This window comes from Dipodomys merriami, unplaced genomic scaffold, assembly GCF_024711535.1.
Source record: "Dipodomys merriami isolate MVZ:Mamm:240054 unplaced genomic scaffold, mDipMer1.0.p SCAF_7, whole genome shotgun sequence".
Classification (NCBI taxonomy): Eukaryota; Metazoa; Chordata; class Mammalia; order Rodentia; family Heteromyidae; genus Dipodomys; species Dipodomys merriami.
In genome coordinates, this window is record NW_027206290.1 from 20083397 (window position 1) to 20096070 (window position 12674).

General features: G+C 42.4%; 1 protein-coding gene across 1 annotated transcript in view; it reads right to left on the reverse strand.

The window, feature by feature from the left end:
- Positions 1–12674, reverse strand: part of Abca4 (ATP binding cassette subfamily A member 4) — a 130980-nt gene that overhangs the window by 84530 nt on the left and 33776 nt on the right. The window contains exons 7-11 of the mRNA XM_070007144.1: positions 6852–6941; positions 3772–4012; positions 2563–2702; positions 1362–1478; positions 256–453 (exon numbers count right to left, since the gene is read on the reverse strand). Coding sequence (XP_069863245.1) covers positions 256–453; positions 1362–1478; positions 2563–2702; positions 3772–4012; positions 6852–6941 — 786 coding nt within the window. The remainder of the gene's footprint in view (positions 1–255; positions 454–1361; positions 1479–2562; positions 2703–3771; positions 4013–6851; positions 6942–12674) is intronic.

Below are 12674 nucleotides of genomic sequence, written 5' to 3' on the forward strand. Positions count from 1 at the left end.
GGACAGACTTGTGCTACAAGCAGGGAGGAGCTGGCCAGAGCAGTCATGGAGGAAGGAGGCATGGTAAGCAAACTAAGTGTGGAGGAGCCATTTGAGAAGATGATCCGAGTGAGGTAGGGCCACAGGAATTCTTGTTCTGTTTTGTTTTCCCAATGGAGAAAATGAGTATTTAAACACAAGACTACTTGACTGGTTAAGGGGAATTTCTAGTCCTACCCATGAGGCCCACTGTAGCCCTTGCTTGCTGATCCTTACCTCCAAGTACTGATTAATCAGGCGTAGGGAGCGGTCAGTGATGTTAAATATATCTCTCCAGTCAAAGTCGGTTGTGTCCTCAGACGGGTTGTCTCCGGGACCCTTATAGAGGAAGTTTAGAATGGCTTCTGCGGTGACACCTTCTCCTGTAAGCTGTTTATTCACAAAGTCCTTTACTGTTGGGTGCCCCAGAGTGTCCTTAGGAAAGAGAGAAATATAATCACGAAAATGAGACACACCACAGGAGTTTTGGTCTGGTGCTTAGGCCATTTCTGATTCTGTTTTCTTTCTTTTTATCTGTGTCAGCCTTGGGGCTTGAACTCAGGGCCTGAGCACTGTCCCTGAGCTTTATAGCTTCAAGGCTGGCACTCTACCACTTGAGCCACAGCTCTGCTTCCAACTTTATTTTGTTTTGTTTTGGTAGATAATTGGAGATAAGAGTCTCTCAGACTTTTTTACCTGGGCTGATTTCAAAGCATAATCTTCCAATCTCAGCCTTCTGAGTAACTAGGATTACAGGTTGAGCTACCAGTTCATTAGAAATGACCAGCTTGGTCATTTCTAATTTTTAGTTTTTAGGAATAGAACTACTAAGTCTCCCCCTCACCCCACCAAAAAAAATAGCTGGTGGCTTTTCCTTCATTACAAGACCATTATCTCTATCTCATTTTTCCTAAACACAGAGCCCTCTAGAATAGAGGGGAGGTAAGTGTGGGATATTGGAGACATAGACGAGGGGGCATATAAAATGATACAGAAGATGCTCCCCCTCTTTGTTGGTGGATTTTTGTTGTTTGTTCTTTTTTACTTATACCTGCTAAACAGAATGCCTTTATCTAGGCTTCTCAAAACCTAACATGAGACCAGACAGACCCAGGCAACCATCTTGTAACAGAGCCTGTCCTTTGGGAAGACTTCCTTTGGAATCTGAGGCTCTCAAATGAATTTATGAAGTCTAGAAACCTTTGGAGGCCACTGGTCTTTATGAAAACTTTTAGATTCTCCCCACCCTACACCCAATCCAAGAAACATATTTCCCACCCAAAGTTGGTGAGTCCAAGTGAACCTTCCCTGGTCCTTCCCCATCACCCCAAGTCCATCCTTACTCTGATCATGGTTATCTGGGTGCTCTTATCAAAGAAGTACCAGATCTGAGGCCCTACTTCTCCCCAGGCTTTGATGAGCTTCCTGAGGCGTTCCAATTCTTCAAAAGTTGAATTTGCCTAAAAGGAGAGGGGGAGAGAGAGGTGATAAAGAATCATTTTTCATGTCCATATCATAATTCTTAATGTTTGAGAAAGTCTTTTCATAGAAATGTTTTTTATTTTTCTAGTGAACTAGTATTTCCCAGAACATAGTCATTTCCCAGCCTCCTGGAATGACAAAATCAAATTTGCTAGTATCTCAGAGGTACACGAAATATTGATGATGTTACAGTTTCAAAACCTTATTAAAACTATATTTGGATTCCAATAGCGTGACTTCTTTGAGCACATAATTCTAAGTTTAAAACAAAATGAATGTCAGGAAGCAGGAAGCTGAAATGTGTCTTGTCAGATGGGAATGAGACAGAGAGAGAGAGAGAGAGAGAGAGAGAGAGAGAGAGAGAGAGAGAGAGAGAGAGAGAGAGAGAGAGAGAGAGAGAGAGAGAGAGAGAGAGAGAAAACACTGCAGATGAAAGGAGAGAGAAATGGTGGGGAAATACAGCCATAATACTTAATGCACACATGTGAAAATGAAGTCAGGTAACTTGGAGGGGATGGGGTGGGGGTTGAGGTAGATGGGTAAGGGGGGAGAAGGAGGGAGGAATGACATTGATCAAGATGAATTGTATCCATCAAGTGAAGTTGAATTGAAATGCCTTTGTACAACTACTGAAAGATTAAAAAAAATACAATAACAAAAACAACTATATTTGGACTCCTTCAGGCAAATATTATTCCTCCCTATCTTGGTCTGTTCCAGGAAGCTAGGATTCAGAGAACTGTGAACCCTTTTATTAGGGATGTAATTCAGGCAGTGGGAAAGAAAATCTCATTGTAGGCTGCTGTAGGGAGGGAGAGAGGGCCGGGCAGAGGCGGTGGAGCAAAGCATTCCTATGATGGCTGTGGATGAGGGAGGAAACCCAAGAGTCCATTTAGCAGAAAAACAAACAGGAGACTCACTGCCAAAAGAGCAGATTCAAACTATCTCTGTCTCTATCTCTGTCTCTCTGTCTGTCTAGTCTGTCTGTTTGCCTCTGTCTTTCTCTTCCCTCACTTGGGAGCTCCAAGGTATAAGAAACAAGACCACTAGGATCTTTCTTACATTCTTCAATATTCTTCGCACTGCAGGGGAGTCAGGAGTGAAAAGGATTTTTCCCATAAGCAAAGGCTTTGCTGCCCTCCAGGCTATTTTGGTTAAAGGGTTTGACTCCAGGCTCTGGATCAATGCGTTACAAAAGGATGCTACAGAGAGAAAGGATACATTTATTTATTATTTTTTTAAAAAAGAAAATCCCCTGTTGATCATCCTGGAACATAGTTATTAGTGTCCCAAATCACATGTCTCATTCTCATTCAACTCCATGCTGCAGGCTTTAACAATAACCTAAATTACTAGGCTGGACCTCATCAGTGACAAGCTCATAGTTAGCAGCGAGATGCCACCATCCCACTTGATAATGGCCTCATAGGAGGGACAAAAGATCGGGCTCCCTGGTAGTTTACTCTGCGCTAGAAGGAGCTTGAAGCTTGCCTGTGATTATTGCAAGACACACACAAGCCATTCTCAGATGGAAGGGACTGAAAGCCCAGATACAACTGTCTCTTGCAATCTCAACTTTAGCCTCAATAATTTCATTCCCTTTAGCTGTTTGTCTTTTTTTTTTTTTTTTAATTGTGTGTAGCTCCTTATGGCATGTGGGATTTTTTTTTGGCCATTTTTAACCAGAGTTTCCCAGTTGCATTTCTTCCCCATTCCAACTCACTCTGGCTCACTAGAGCAGAAAAAAAAAAAAAAAAAAAGTTTACGGTAGAAAAGATGGTCTGCCAGAGAATGGCCATTTGGCATGCAATTCAGTGCCACACACACACACACACACACACACACACACACACATTTTCATGGTGCTGTGTTTGTAACAAAACAAAACAAAAACACAACTGTCCCCCAGCCCTGACGACTTGCCAGGACCTTTCTGACCTGAGCTCTCTTGCACCTCTAGACTGCCTCCTTGTTGATCATCCTTCTCTTCCTCTAGAACTTAACCCTACTTCAGCGACAGCACTGGTCAATGGCCCCTCTGTTCCCTTTCCAAGTGTGCTCAGAACTTCCCTGGCGCACATCCAGAATGTTCTATGAGGCCTGCTCTCCTCAAGAGGGCAAGTGTGCTTTCTGGAGAAGCCCCTTTCCCCAGGGGCCACTCACTCAGCCAGATCAGCAACCCCAGTACAGTTTTCAATGGGAAGAGTCCACCTGTCCCCTTCACCAACACCGGAGGCTGGACTGTCCGTAGAGCTCGGAGAACTCACTTACTTGTTCTTTTGTCATAGGAATAGACAGGGTCTTTCCTTGTGGAGTCAATCCCCAGGAAGGCCTTGTAGTTATTGTCTTCATACCAGTTGAAGGAGAACACGCGCGAGCCTCCTCCCTCGGGGTACCCACACACGAGGTCAGGCAGGAGGCTCATCAACTGGGTGCCAGTCTCAGGACCGCTTTTCTGCAGGAGAGGTCTCATCACCCACAGCAAGTCTTGAACACTTGGTCGATGGATAAACTTGAGTAAAGGAAAAGCTTTGGATTATTTTAGGCTATTAAATTCCACCCCCCCCCCCCAATACTAGGGATCATACCCAGGGGATTGCATAAGTTAGGTAAGTGCTCTACCACTGAGCTCCATTCCCAGCCTACTCTTTAGATGATCTTAAAGCAGCTAGAAGCAAGACTTCTATATAGTTGACTTCCACATTTGAAAGGAACCACTCATACTAAAAATTCTTAATCTGCAAAGCCAAACCTTCTCGGACTAGGAGGAAAAAAGTCAATCATTTTAATATCTCCTTTCTCTGTTATTTGAATTTCTGGAGAATACACATTCTTAGGGAAATTCAGTTATTTTGCCTAAGCCAGTTCCTGGGTTTTGCTAGCCCCTCAAAATTGGGACCCTAGGGGGAAAAAGTTGGGAAATAAAATGATGGAGCAATGTCTCTGTTCTAGAAAGATAAGGTCAGGGCAAGTTTCTTTGGTTATATAGTATCAAATCTGCCTTTCTAGGGCTGGGAAGATGGCTCAGTGGTAGAGTGATTGCCTTGCATGCATGAGGCCCTGGGTTTGATTCCTCAGCACCACATAAGCAGAAACAAACAAACAAACAAACATGTAAATCTGCCTTTCTACATTTGGATAATTACCTCATTAGCTTAATCTTATCAGATGTGAGCTCTTCATTTACCTGGAACTTGTGGCTTGTGTGTGTGTGTGTGTGTGTGTGTGTGTGTGTGTGTGTGTGTGTGTGTGTGTGTGTGTGTGTGTGTGTGTGTGTGTGTCTGTGTGTCTGTGTATAGCTGTGTGTCTCAAGACCCAAGCAAACATAGAATAGGCAAAGTCTACAAATTCCTGGCCAACTAAGGAGAGCCTAGTGGCCTGTTCCTCTCCATAGAGTGTTATGACCTTCATGGCCTTGCCCATCATTCTCTGATGCTGAGAACTAATTGAGACACTAGCCAGAGTGGTCAGTATCTTAGTTCCTAGGAAGCCATTTGGCTTTTAGAGGAAAATGAAATATAAAAATAATGCTGCTTTTATTCCCTAAGCATCCGTTATTATTCATGTTCAAAGCACTTGGGAATTAACAAAAGGGGAAAAAAAAAACATTAGGATTCAACCAGGTGAGATGAAAAACATTCTCCTACTGCAATAAGTGGTGTTTACCTGTGGTCCTAGCTGCATGCATGCCAACACTTGCCCTCTGAAACTGATGGGCGTCATGTGGAACCTACACGGTGAGTCATGCCTATAATCACAGCCTGTGCTTTGATATTAGAAGCTAGAATCTCAGATTGCTTCTACAATAGCGACTCTTATGATGGTCTCACAAGGGGATCCTTGCCATTATTATGTCATTCATTTAATCAGAGATGTAGAAGGGCTGCGTGAGTGTTAAATGATCTCATGTCAGTTAATATATACCCAATCTTTTGCTTCAACTTCACTTACAAATGCTTAGATCTGCTATCCAGACAGGAAAGGAATCTTCTGGAGCTCCCACACACCATTAAGAGTGATTTTTGTGTCTTGGGGAATTTTTTACATTCTCTGTCAACTTCAGCTCTATTATGCAGATAAAAGGTTTCTAGATGCTATGAGGAAACTTAGTCACAGCAGTTGGTACAACAGGCCCTTTTTGAACTTTTTGTGTACAATGGGGTTAAGTTCTAAAAACAGTCACTTGCTTTTCCAAGTTAACTGAGCCTAAATCAACTGCAGGAAATCAGAGGAGGAAAAGTTGGAGGAAAATCTCATTTCACCTTTGTCTCCCTTTCGTAATACTTGTCCCATTGAAGAGTGACTCCCTTCTCCATTGGCATACTTCCCACAGCCATCATTATAGCTCTGTCACGGATCAGCTCTTAAGTTGCAAGGATCAATTTACATGACAGAAGGCTTGTGAATATATGTTATTAAACAACATAAAAACTCACTGGAAGAGCTGGGTGAAAGTGTCTCACGCCTGTAGTCCTAGCTACTCAGGAGGCTGAGATCTGAGAATCACTGTTTGAAGTCAGCCTGGGTGGCCAGCAAAGTTTCTGAGAGTCTATATCTCCAACTAATCACCAAAATGTCCGAAGTAGAGCTTTGGCTCAAATGGTAGAGTGCCATCTTCCAGTGGAAAAGCTAAGCGACAGTGCCCAGGCCCTGAGTTCAAGCCCCAGTACCAGTACTGGCACACACACACACACACACACACACACACACACACACACACACACACACACACACACACACACACACACACACACACACTGACAACAACAACAGCACAACACTCTCCCTGGAAGAGAGATAAATTGGATTGATGTAGGCAAAGCAGTTAGAATAGCACTTGTAAACTGAAAGAATCCATCACATCCATCCCAGGGGACCATGCAGAGGCAGGCAGGCACAGGAGAAAGATTATTACAAGGTTCATTAGAGGAGCCATAGAGAGAGCACATGGCAGCCTCCACTATCTAGGTAGCAGCAGGGTGTGGGCGTGGGAAGTGAGGTAGATGGGAGCTCAGGTGGATCTGGGTGGAGAGAGGGAGGGGCCAGCTGTATGGGAGGAGCTCAGGTCTGGGTGGAACTGAGGACCAAAGGTGGGCATAATGCTTACATAAACACTATGTAAGTATGAACTATTACTAGTGGCAGTATACATTTTATGTATTTGAAGAACATTAGAAAAGAATGGATCTCCTCAGTACTGAAAAGCTTTAGATTTAATTGTAAGTCCACTGATGATTTGTGCTATATCAGATACATTGCTTATTCCAATTATTTTTATTTCTTTATTTTAATACATATAGTAACCTTTGTAAAGACAATTAAATTATAATGAATAACATCAGGCTACTTACCTCTTGAATTCTAGGTGAGATATCAGATAATATTCTCCCCCAGGATCTCAGATTGATACCTTGAGAACTTCTGTCCAGGATGGTGGGAAGCTGTAATTGACAAAAATAAGTTTATATATATTTATATATAAACTTATATATATAAACTTATATATATATATATATATATATATACATACATACATACATGGGTCAGGTTTAGTAACACATGACTACAATCCCAGCTGTATGCAAGGTTTAAGTAGGAAGACTGAGATTTGAGTCAGACCAGGAGGAAAAAGCAAGAGATGCTATCTAAAAAATGATTAAAGCAAAACAGGGCTAGGGAGAGGCATGAGTTAACCTTCCCCACCCCCATACACACATACCAGTATCACCACTCAGAGGTTTGTCTATTCTCCTTATGCTTTTCTTTTTTCTAATTGCAGCACTTTTTCTGCAAGATTCCTTTCAGAAACAAAATTCTTTTCCTTAATTGAGAAAAATCAAAAGCTCTTATTCCAAGTAGTCCTGCTGAGCCAGTCAGTCACAAATACTTTCATGGTAACATTACATACACTACAGTGATTCTGATTGCAGACACCAAAAAAGATTCCTGGAAGACGAAAACCAGCAGAGCTGGCTGAGTGTAAAGGAGGGTGTTGGGAAGGGTGTCCATCTGTTCATCTTGGGCTCTCTGGAACCTGCCAGGCTTCCTTCAATGCTCACAACTCTTCCCCTTGCTGCCCCTTTTTTTGGGGAGGGGAATGGGGGGGATTGTGACTCTTTTCCTCTGTTCAAAACTACCCTGTCATGGAAGATTCTACCAGTTCCATCACTTTTGTTAAAAGCTACTGTTGGCCAAAGTCAGCAGTTTCCTGGTCAGCTCTCCAATTGAGAGAAGGGTTTTTGTGATGTTTGCTCACCATGCATTTATGAAAATCAAGTTCTACTCCTGATTGACTATTCTTCATAGATCCAAAAGTAATTGATATCCTGTAAGCATCTTTTAGGATTGAAATCTAAGAATTGTATGTGTTTGTTTGTGTGTGTGTGTGTGTGTGTATGTATGCTGGTCCTGGAGCTTGAACTCTGGGCCTGAGCACAGTCCCTGAGCTTCTTTTGCTCAAGGCACTCGACTTCGTTTGCTCAAGCACTCTACTCAGCCACTGCTCCACTTTGGGCTTTTTGGTAGTTTATTGGAGATAAGAGTCTCATGGACTTTCCTGTCCAGGCTTTCTTCGAACCATGATTCTCAGATCTCAGCCTCCTGAATAGCTAGCATTACAGACATGAGCCACTGGCACCAGGCTTGAGTTCTAAGCTTTAAGACACTGACTTTCAAACTTAAGTTTGTGCCTTGAGTAGGCCCAGAGGGCATCAGCCTTTGGGCTTGGAATTTTCACTCAAATATTTGTGGACCACAAGCATTTTGTTTGCTAGTATGGTTCTCAATAAAGCTGAGGAGGAGGTGGAGTTAGGTGTTGATCAGCAAGTGTTGCATTCCCTTCTCCTTTGCCTAATCTACTCATAGCTACATGAAAGGTGATTGCCCCCCAGGTAGAGTTACAAAGGCCTTTTTGCTTGACCTCACAGTTAGGTGTCCTATAGGCACATTGTTTATGTCCTTCCTTGCCTCCCACCAATGGGGCTTGAATGTGTTGATGTGTCATCTGTCTCTTTTGCCCCGTATCCATAGAAACTATATGTGCTAAGCTCACGGATACTCAGAAGGAGACTCTGATAAATGAGAGGTTACTTTTATTGTAGCAACAAGCAGATGGATCATAGTTGTGTATATACTTGATACTCTTTGGAATGCTATACTCATTATGGATAAGGATTTTCATTCATAATTTTGTATCACATAAAATTCTTATCCATTGCATTTTTTGGTAGCAGCTTAGGATAGTTGGGAAATCCTAAACTCCAGATGCTGGGAGGTGAAATAAAGATTACTTTAGAGATATTATATACTTCTCAACACCCAGTTAAAAATGTCTATGAAACACAAGTCTGCTTTTAAGTTGCCTAGAAAAACCCAAAATAAAATTTAGCTTTATCATCTTGTAAAATTCTCTCATACTGACATCTGATTAAAAAATAGAGTCAGTGGGCTCAAAGGGCATGGTTCAAGTAGTAGAGAGCCTACTTGGTACTTGCTAGTAAAAGATCATGAGTTCAAATCCTGGTACTGAAAAAAAAGTTGATGCAGTTAAGGAGTAATAATGACCTCCTGAAAACTCACAATTATTCATTTCAATAATTCAGTAGTTCAATTTATGCTCAGGTAGTTCTGAATCAGAAATAGAATATTCTGGCCTTCATTCCCCTTCTCCTCATGGAAGCCAGGACCTCACAAATATTAGCGAAGCAATTAACAGTGCGATACATCTTTCCTTTTTTCTTTTTCTTTTTTTTTCCAGGGCTGGGGACCAAACCCAGGGCCTTGCGCACGCACGCCAGGCGGGCGCCCTTCTGCTGGGCTAAACACCCAGCCCCTTTCCTTTTTTTCTTAAGATAACAAGTAATAACACCTGCAGGGAACTCTCACTGAAATCGGCTCCACCCCTATGCAAGAGTAATCACTAGTAAAATTTTGGTATGGATCCTTCCAGAAGCATCAAGCTTTTAATTTTTAAAAATTTGTATCTCTGGGGGCTGGGAAGGTAGCTCAGTGGTAGAGTGCTTGCCTTGCATTCATGAAGCCCTAGGTTTGATTCCTCAGCACCACATACGCAGAAAAAGCCGGAAGTGGCGCTGTGGCTCAAGTGGTAGAGCCCTAGCTTTGAGCTGAAGAGCTGAGGGACAGCACCCAGACCCAGAGTTCAGGCCCCACCACTGACCAAAAAAAAAAAAAAATTGTATCTCTGGTTGACAATTACTCATTTCTATCACAGTTCTGAATAAGCTACACAAGCTGATGTGTTAGAGCTTGTAGAATATTTAGCCTCAGTGGTATTCTGATCTTCTCTAAATGGCAGTTTGTGTGAAGAATATGGAATATCTATACTGTCTTAGTCCATTCTGGCTACTATAATAGATGGGTAGCTTATAAATAGCAGAATTTTATTCCTCACAGTTCTAGAGACTAGAAAGCCACGATCAAAGCTCTGGGAGGTTTGGGTTAGGTGAGAGCCTGTTTCCTGCTGGCAGAGAGCATAGTGTTTCTTATCTTTATGTGATAGAAGAGTAAGCTGGTTTTCTGCTATCTTTTCATAAGGTTTCTAATCTCACTCGTGACCTATTCATCTCTTGTAGGCTTCATCTCCAAGAATAATCACCATAGGGATGAAAATTTCAACGTGAAGAGTTCTGGGAAGACACACTCATTCCATAGCAAACACTTGTTTACATTTTCATCACTCCATTACCTAAAGGGCCTTACAGAAACACACAGACACACAGACACACACATACACACACATGCACACACATGTATGTGTTCACACACTCACCAATAACCTGAAGCATAAGAAACACTACAATGATAAAACATTGATTTAACCAGTTTTTTTTTTTGTGTGTGTGTGTGTGTGGTTTTTTTTTTTTTGTCAATAATGGGGTTTAAACTCTGGGCCTGGGTGCAGTCCCTCAGCTCTTCACCTCAAGGCTAGCGCTCTACCACTTGAGCTACAGTGCCACTTCTGGTTTTCTGGTGGTTTATTGGAGATAAGAGTGCAACGGACTTCCTGCTCGGGCTTGCTTTGAACCGTGATCCTCAGATCTCAGCCTCCTGAGTAGCTAGGATTATAGTTGTGAGCCACTGGCACCCGGCCTGGATATTTTTTTTAATGTGTATTTTCAGACCTCTGCTTTTCTCAGCACTTTTGGTCATATACTTTCCCTCTCTTGACATCCACAACATTGTTTCTTCTGCTTTACTCTGCTCCTTCTCTGCCTTTCTCATGAGCTCTTCTGCCTCCTCTGTCTCCCTAAAAGCTGAGGTTTGCTGAAGGTCTGCATCCTCTTGCTCTCTTATACTGCCCTTCTGTACTACTCTTGACTTTTTGTGCCAGTACTGGGGCTTGAACTCAGGGCCTTGAGCTCTGCCTTGGTTTTTTTTGCTCAAGGTTGGTATGCTACCACTTGAGCCATACCTTTCCTCTCTTCTGTAATACCATCTTTTCTAATTTTCATTTAATCTGCTACCTCTTTACTGATAACTTCTAAATTTGATCCAGATCTCTCCCCACAGCTTCAGCCTACACTTCCAACCGTCTGCTAGACATTTGCCTTGATACTACACATCCTGTACCAATCACTTTGTCTTCTCCAAACTACCTTCTGTTCCTAGGTGTCTTTTCTTTGATTAGTTGCACCAACCTCTGTGAGGCACTGTAATAGATTCTTCCCCATTTCCCTCTGTATTACTTTTGTCCTCATCTGACAAAATATCTGCAAGAAACAACCTAAGGGAGAAAGGCTTTATTTCAGCTCAGTATTTCAGGGAGTTCAGACCACAGTCCTTGTGTTCTTTGATTCTGGACCCATGAAGAGGTAGAACATCATGGAGGCAGAGGTATGTGGAAGAGGCTCTTCACAGGAAGTAGAGACAGGAAGTAGAGAGGTTGGGAGCAGGGGGCAAGCTATAATCTTCAATCTTGACCTACTTACTCTAAATAGACTCCACCTTCTGAAATTTCCAGAACTTCCTAAAATAGTGTAACAAGCTGGGGACCAAGTGTTCAACATGTGATCCTATGGAGGATAGATCAAATTCAAATCATAACACCATTCTGCTGTCCTGATCTCCACCCTGGGGGCCCCAGGAACTGGTGTGGGATATGAATGCAAGGCACATACGTACTAGAGAAGGTAGCCAGGGACATCTGAAAAACGACATCAGGAGGAAGCCACAATCAATGGCCAGAGTTTATAGAAGCAGTGCAGAAGGAACAACCAGGTCCTAGAGAATGAGGAAGATTCTAGGAGGGGATAGGGAGCTCAGAGACACAGGAATGAAGGAATTTGCACACGCAGGTATCTCAAGGGATTAGACATTAAGTAAATCAGTCACAAGCTCAGAACACTTGAGTCTCTTCCTGCCCTGAGTTGGTCACCTATCTTCCTCACTGGACTGTGGTTTGGAGATGGTCCATGGCTATGTTTCACCCACATGAACATCTTCTCTCCATTCTTTCCTTCACAGGTGGGCACACCGTGGCCGTGAGCTTGCAGACTTTAAAGCTGCCTCCCATGCCTAGGCCAGTCTATTGGAAAGCACTGATGTCTCTATTCATATCTGCATATTCGACTTTAAGGCTCCATGAACAATATGACATGAGTTCTGGGTATCTATTAGGAATATGTGTAAAATGGGAAACCTGACCTATAAATTGGACCTTAAGTTTTACATTTAGGAATACTGAATTTCACCATAACGTCAATTAACATAACTTTCCTTAAATACATAATTTCATGTTTATTAACTTTAATCTTAAAGCTTTTCTGTGTATTTTGGAATCAATTTTTCTTTTTCACTTCAAGTCTTAAATCTTTTTGTAGGCTTCTTTACAACTGTGGTCTTTAGGCACTACAGTTATCATGTTAGGGACTAAGGGATAAAACAGTCAACTCACCTCACAACCTCCCATCCTCAGTCCCTGATGGGCAAGAATCAACTCATCTGCAAGTACCTTGCCTCACCTCTGCAGAAAGCCTGTACCACTCACCCCTTTTCCCTGCCCTGTGGCTTACTCCTAAATGCTCCCTTTACCCATTCTCGGCACATTTATCCCTCTTACATTTGTTTTTGCATATATATCTGTGTGACTCCTAGATTATAAGCTTCTTAAGCAGGAACAGCTTTATTTTATTTTCAGAACATCTACAAAGTAGGTG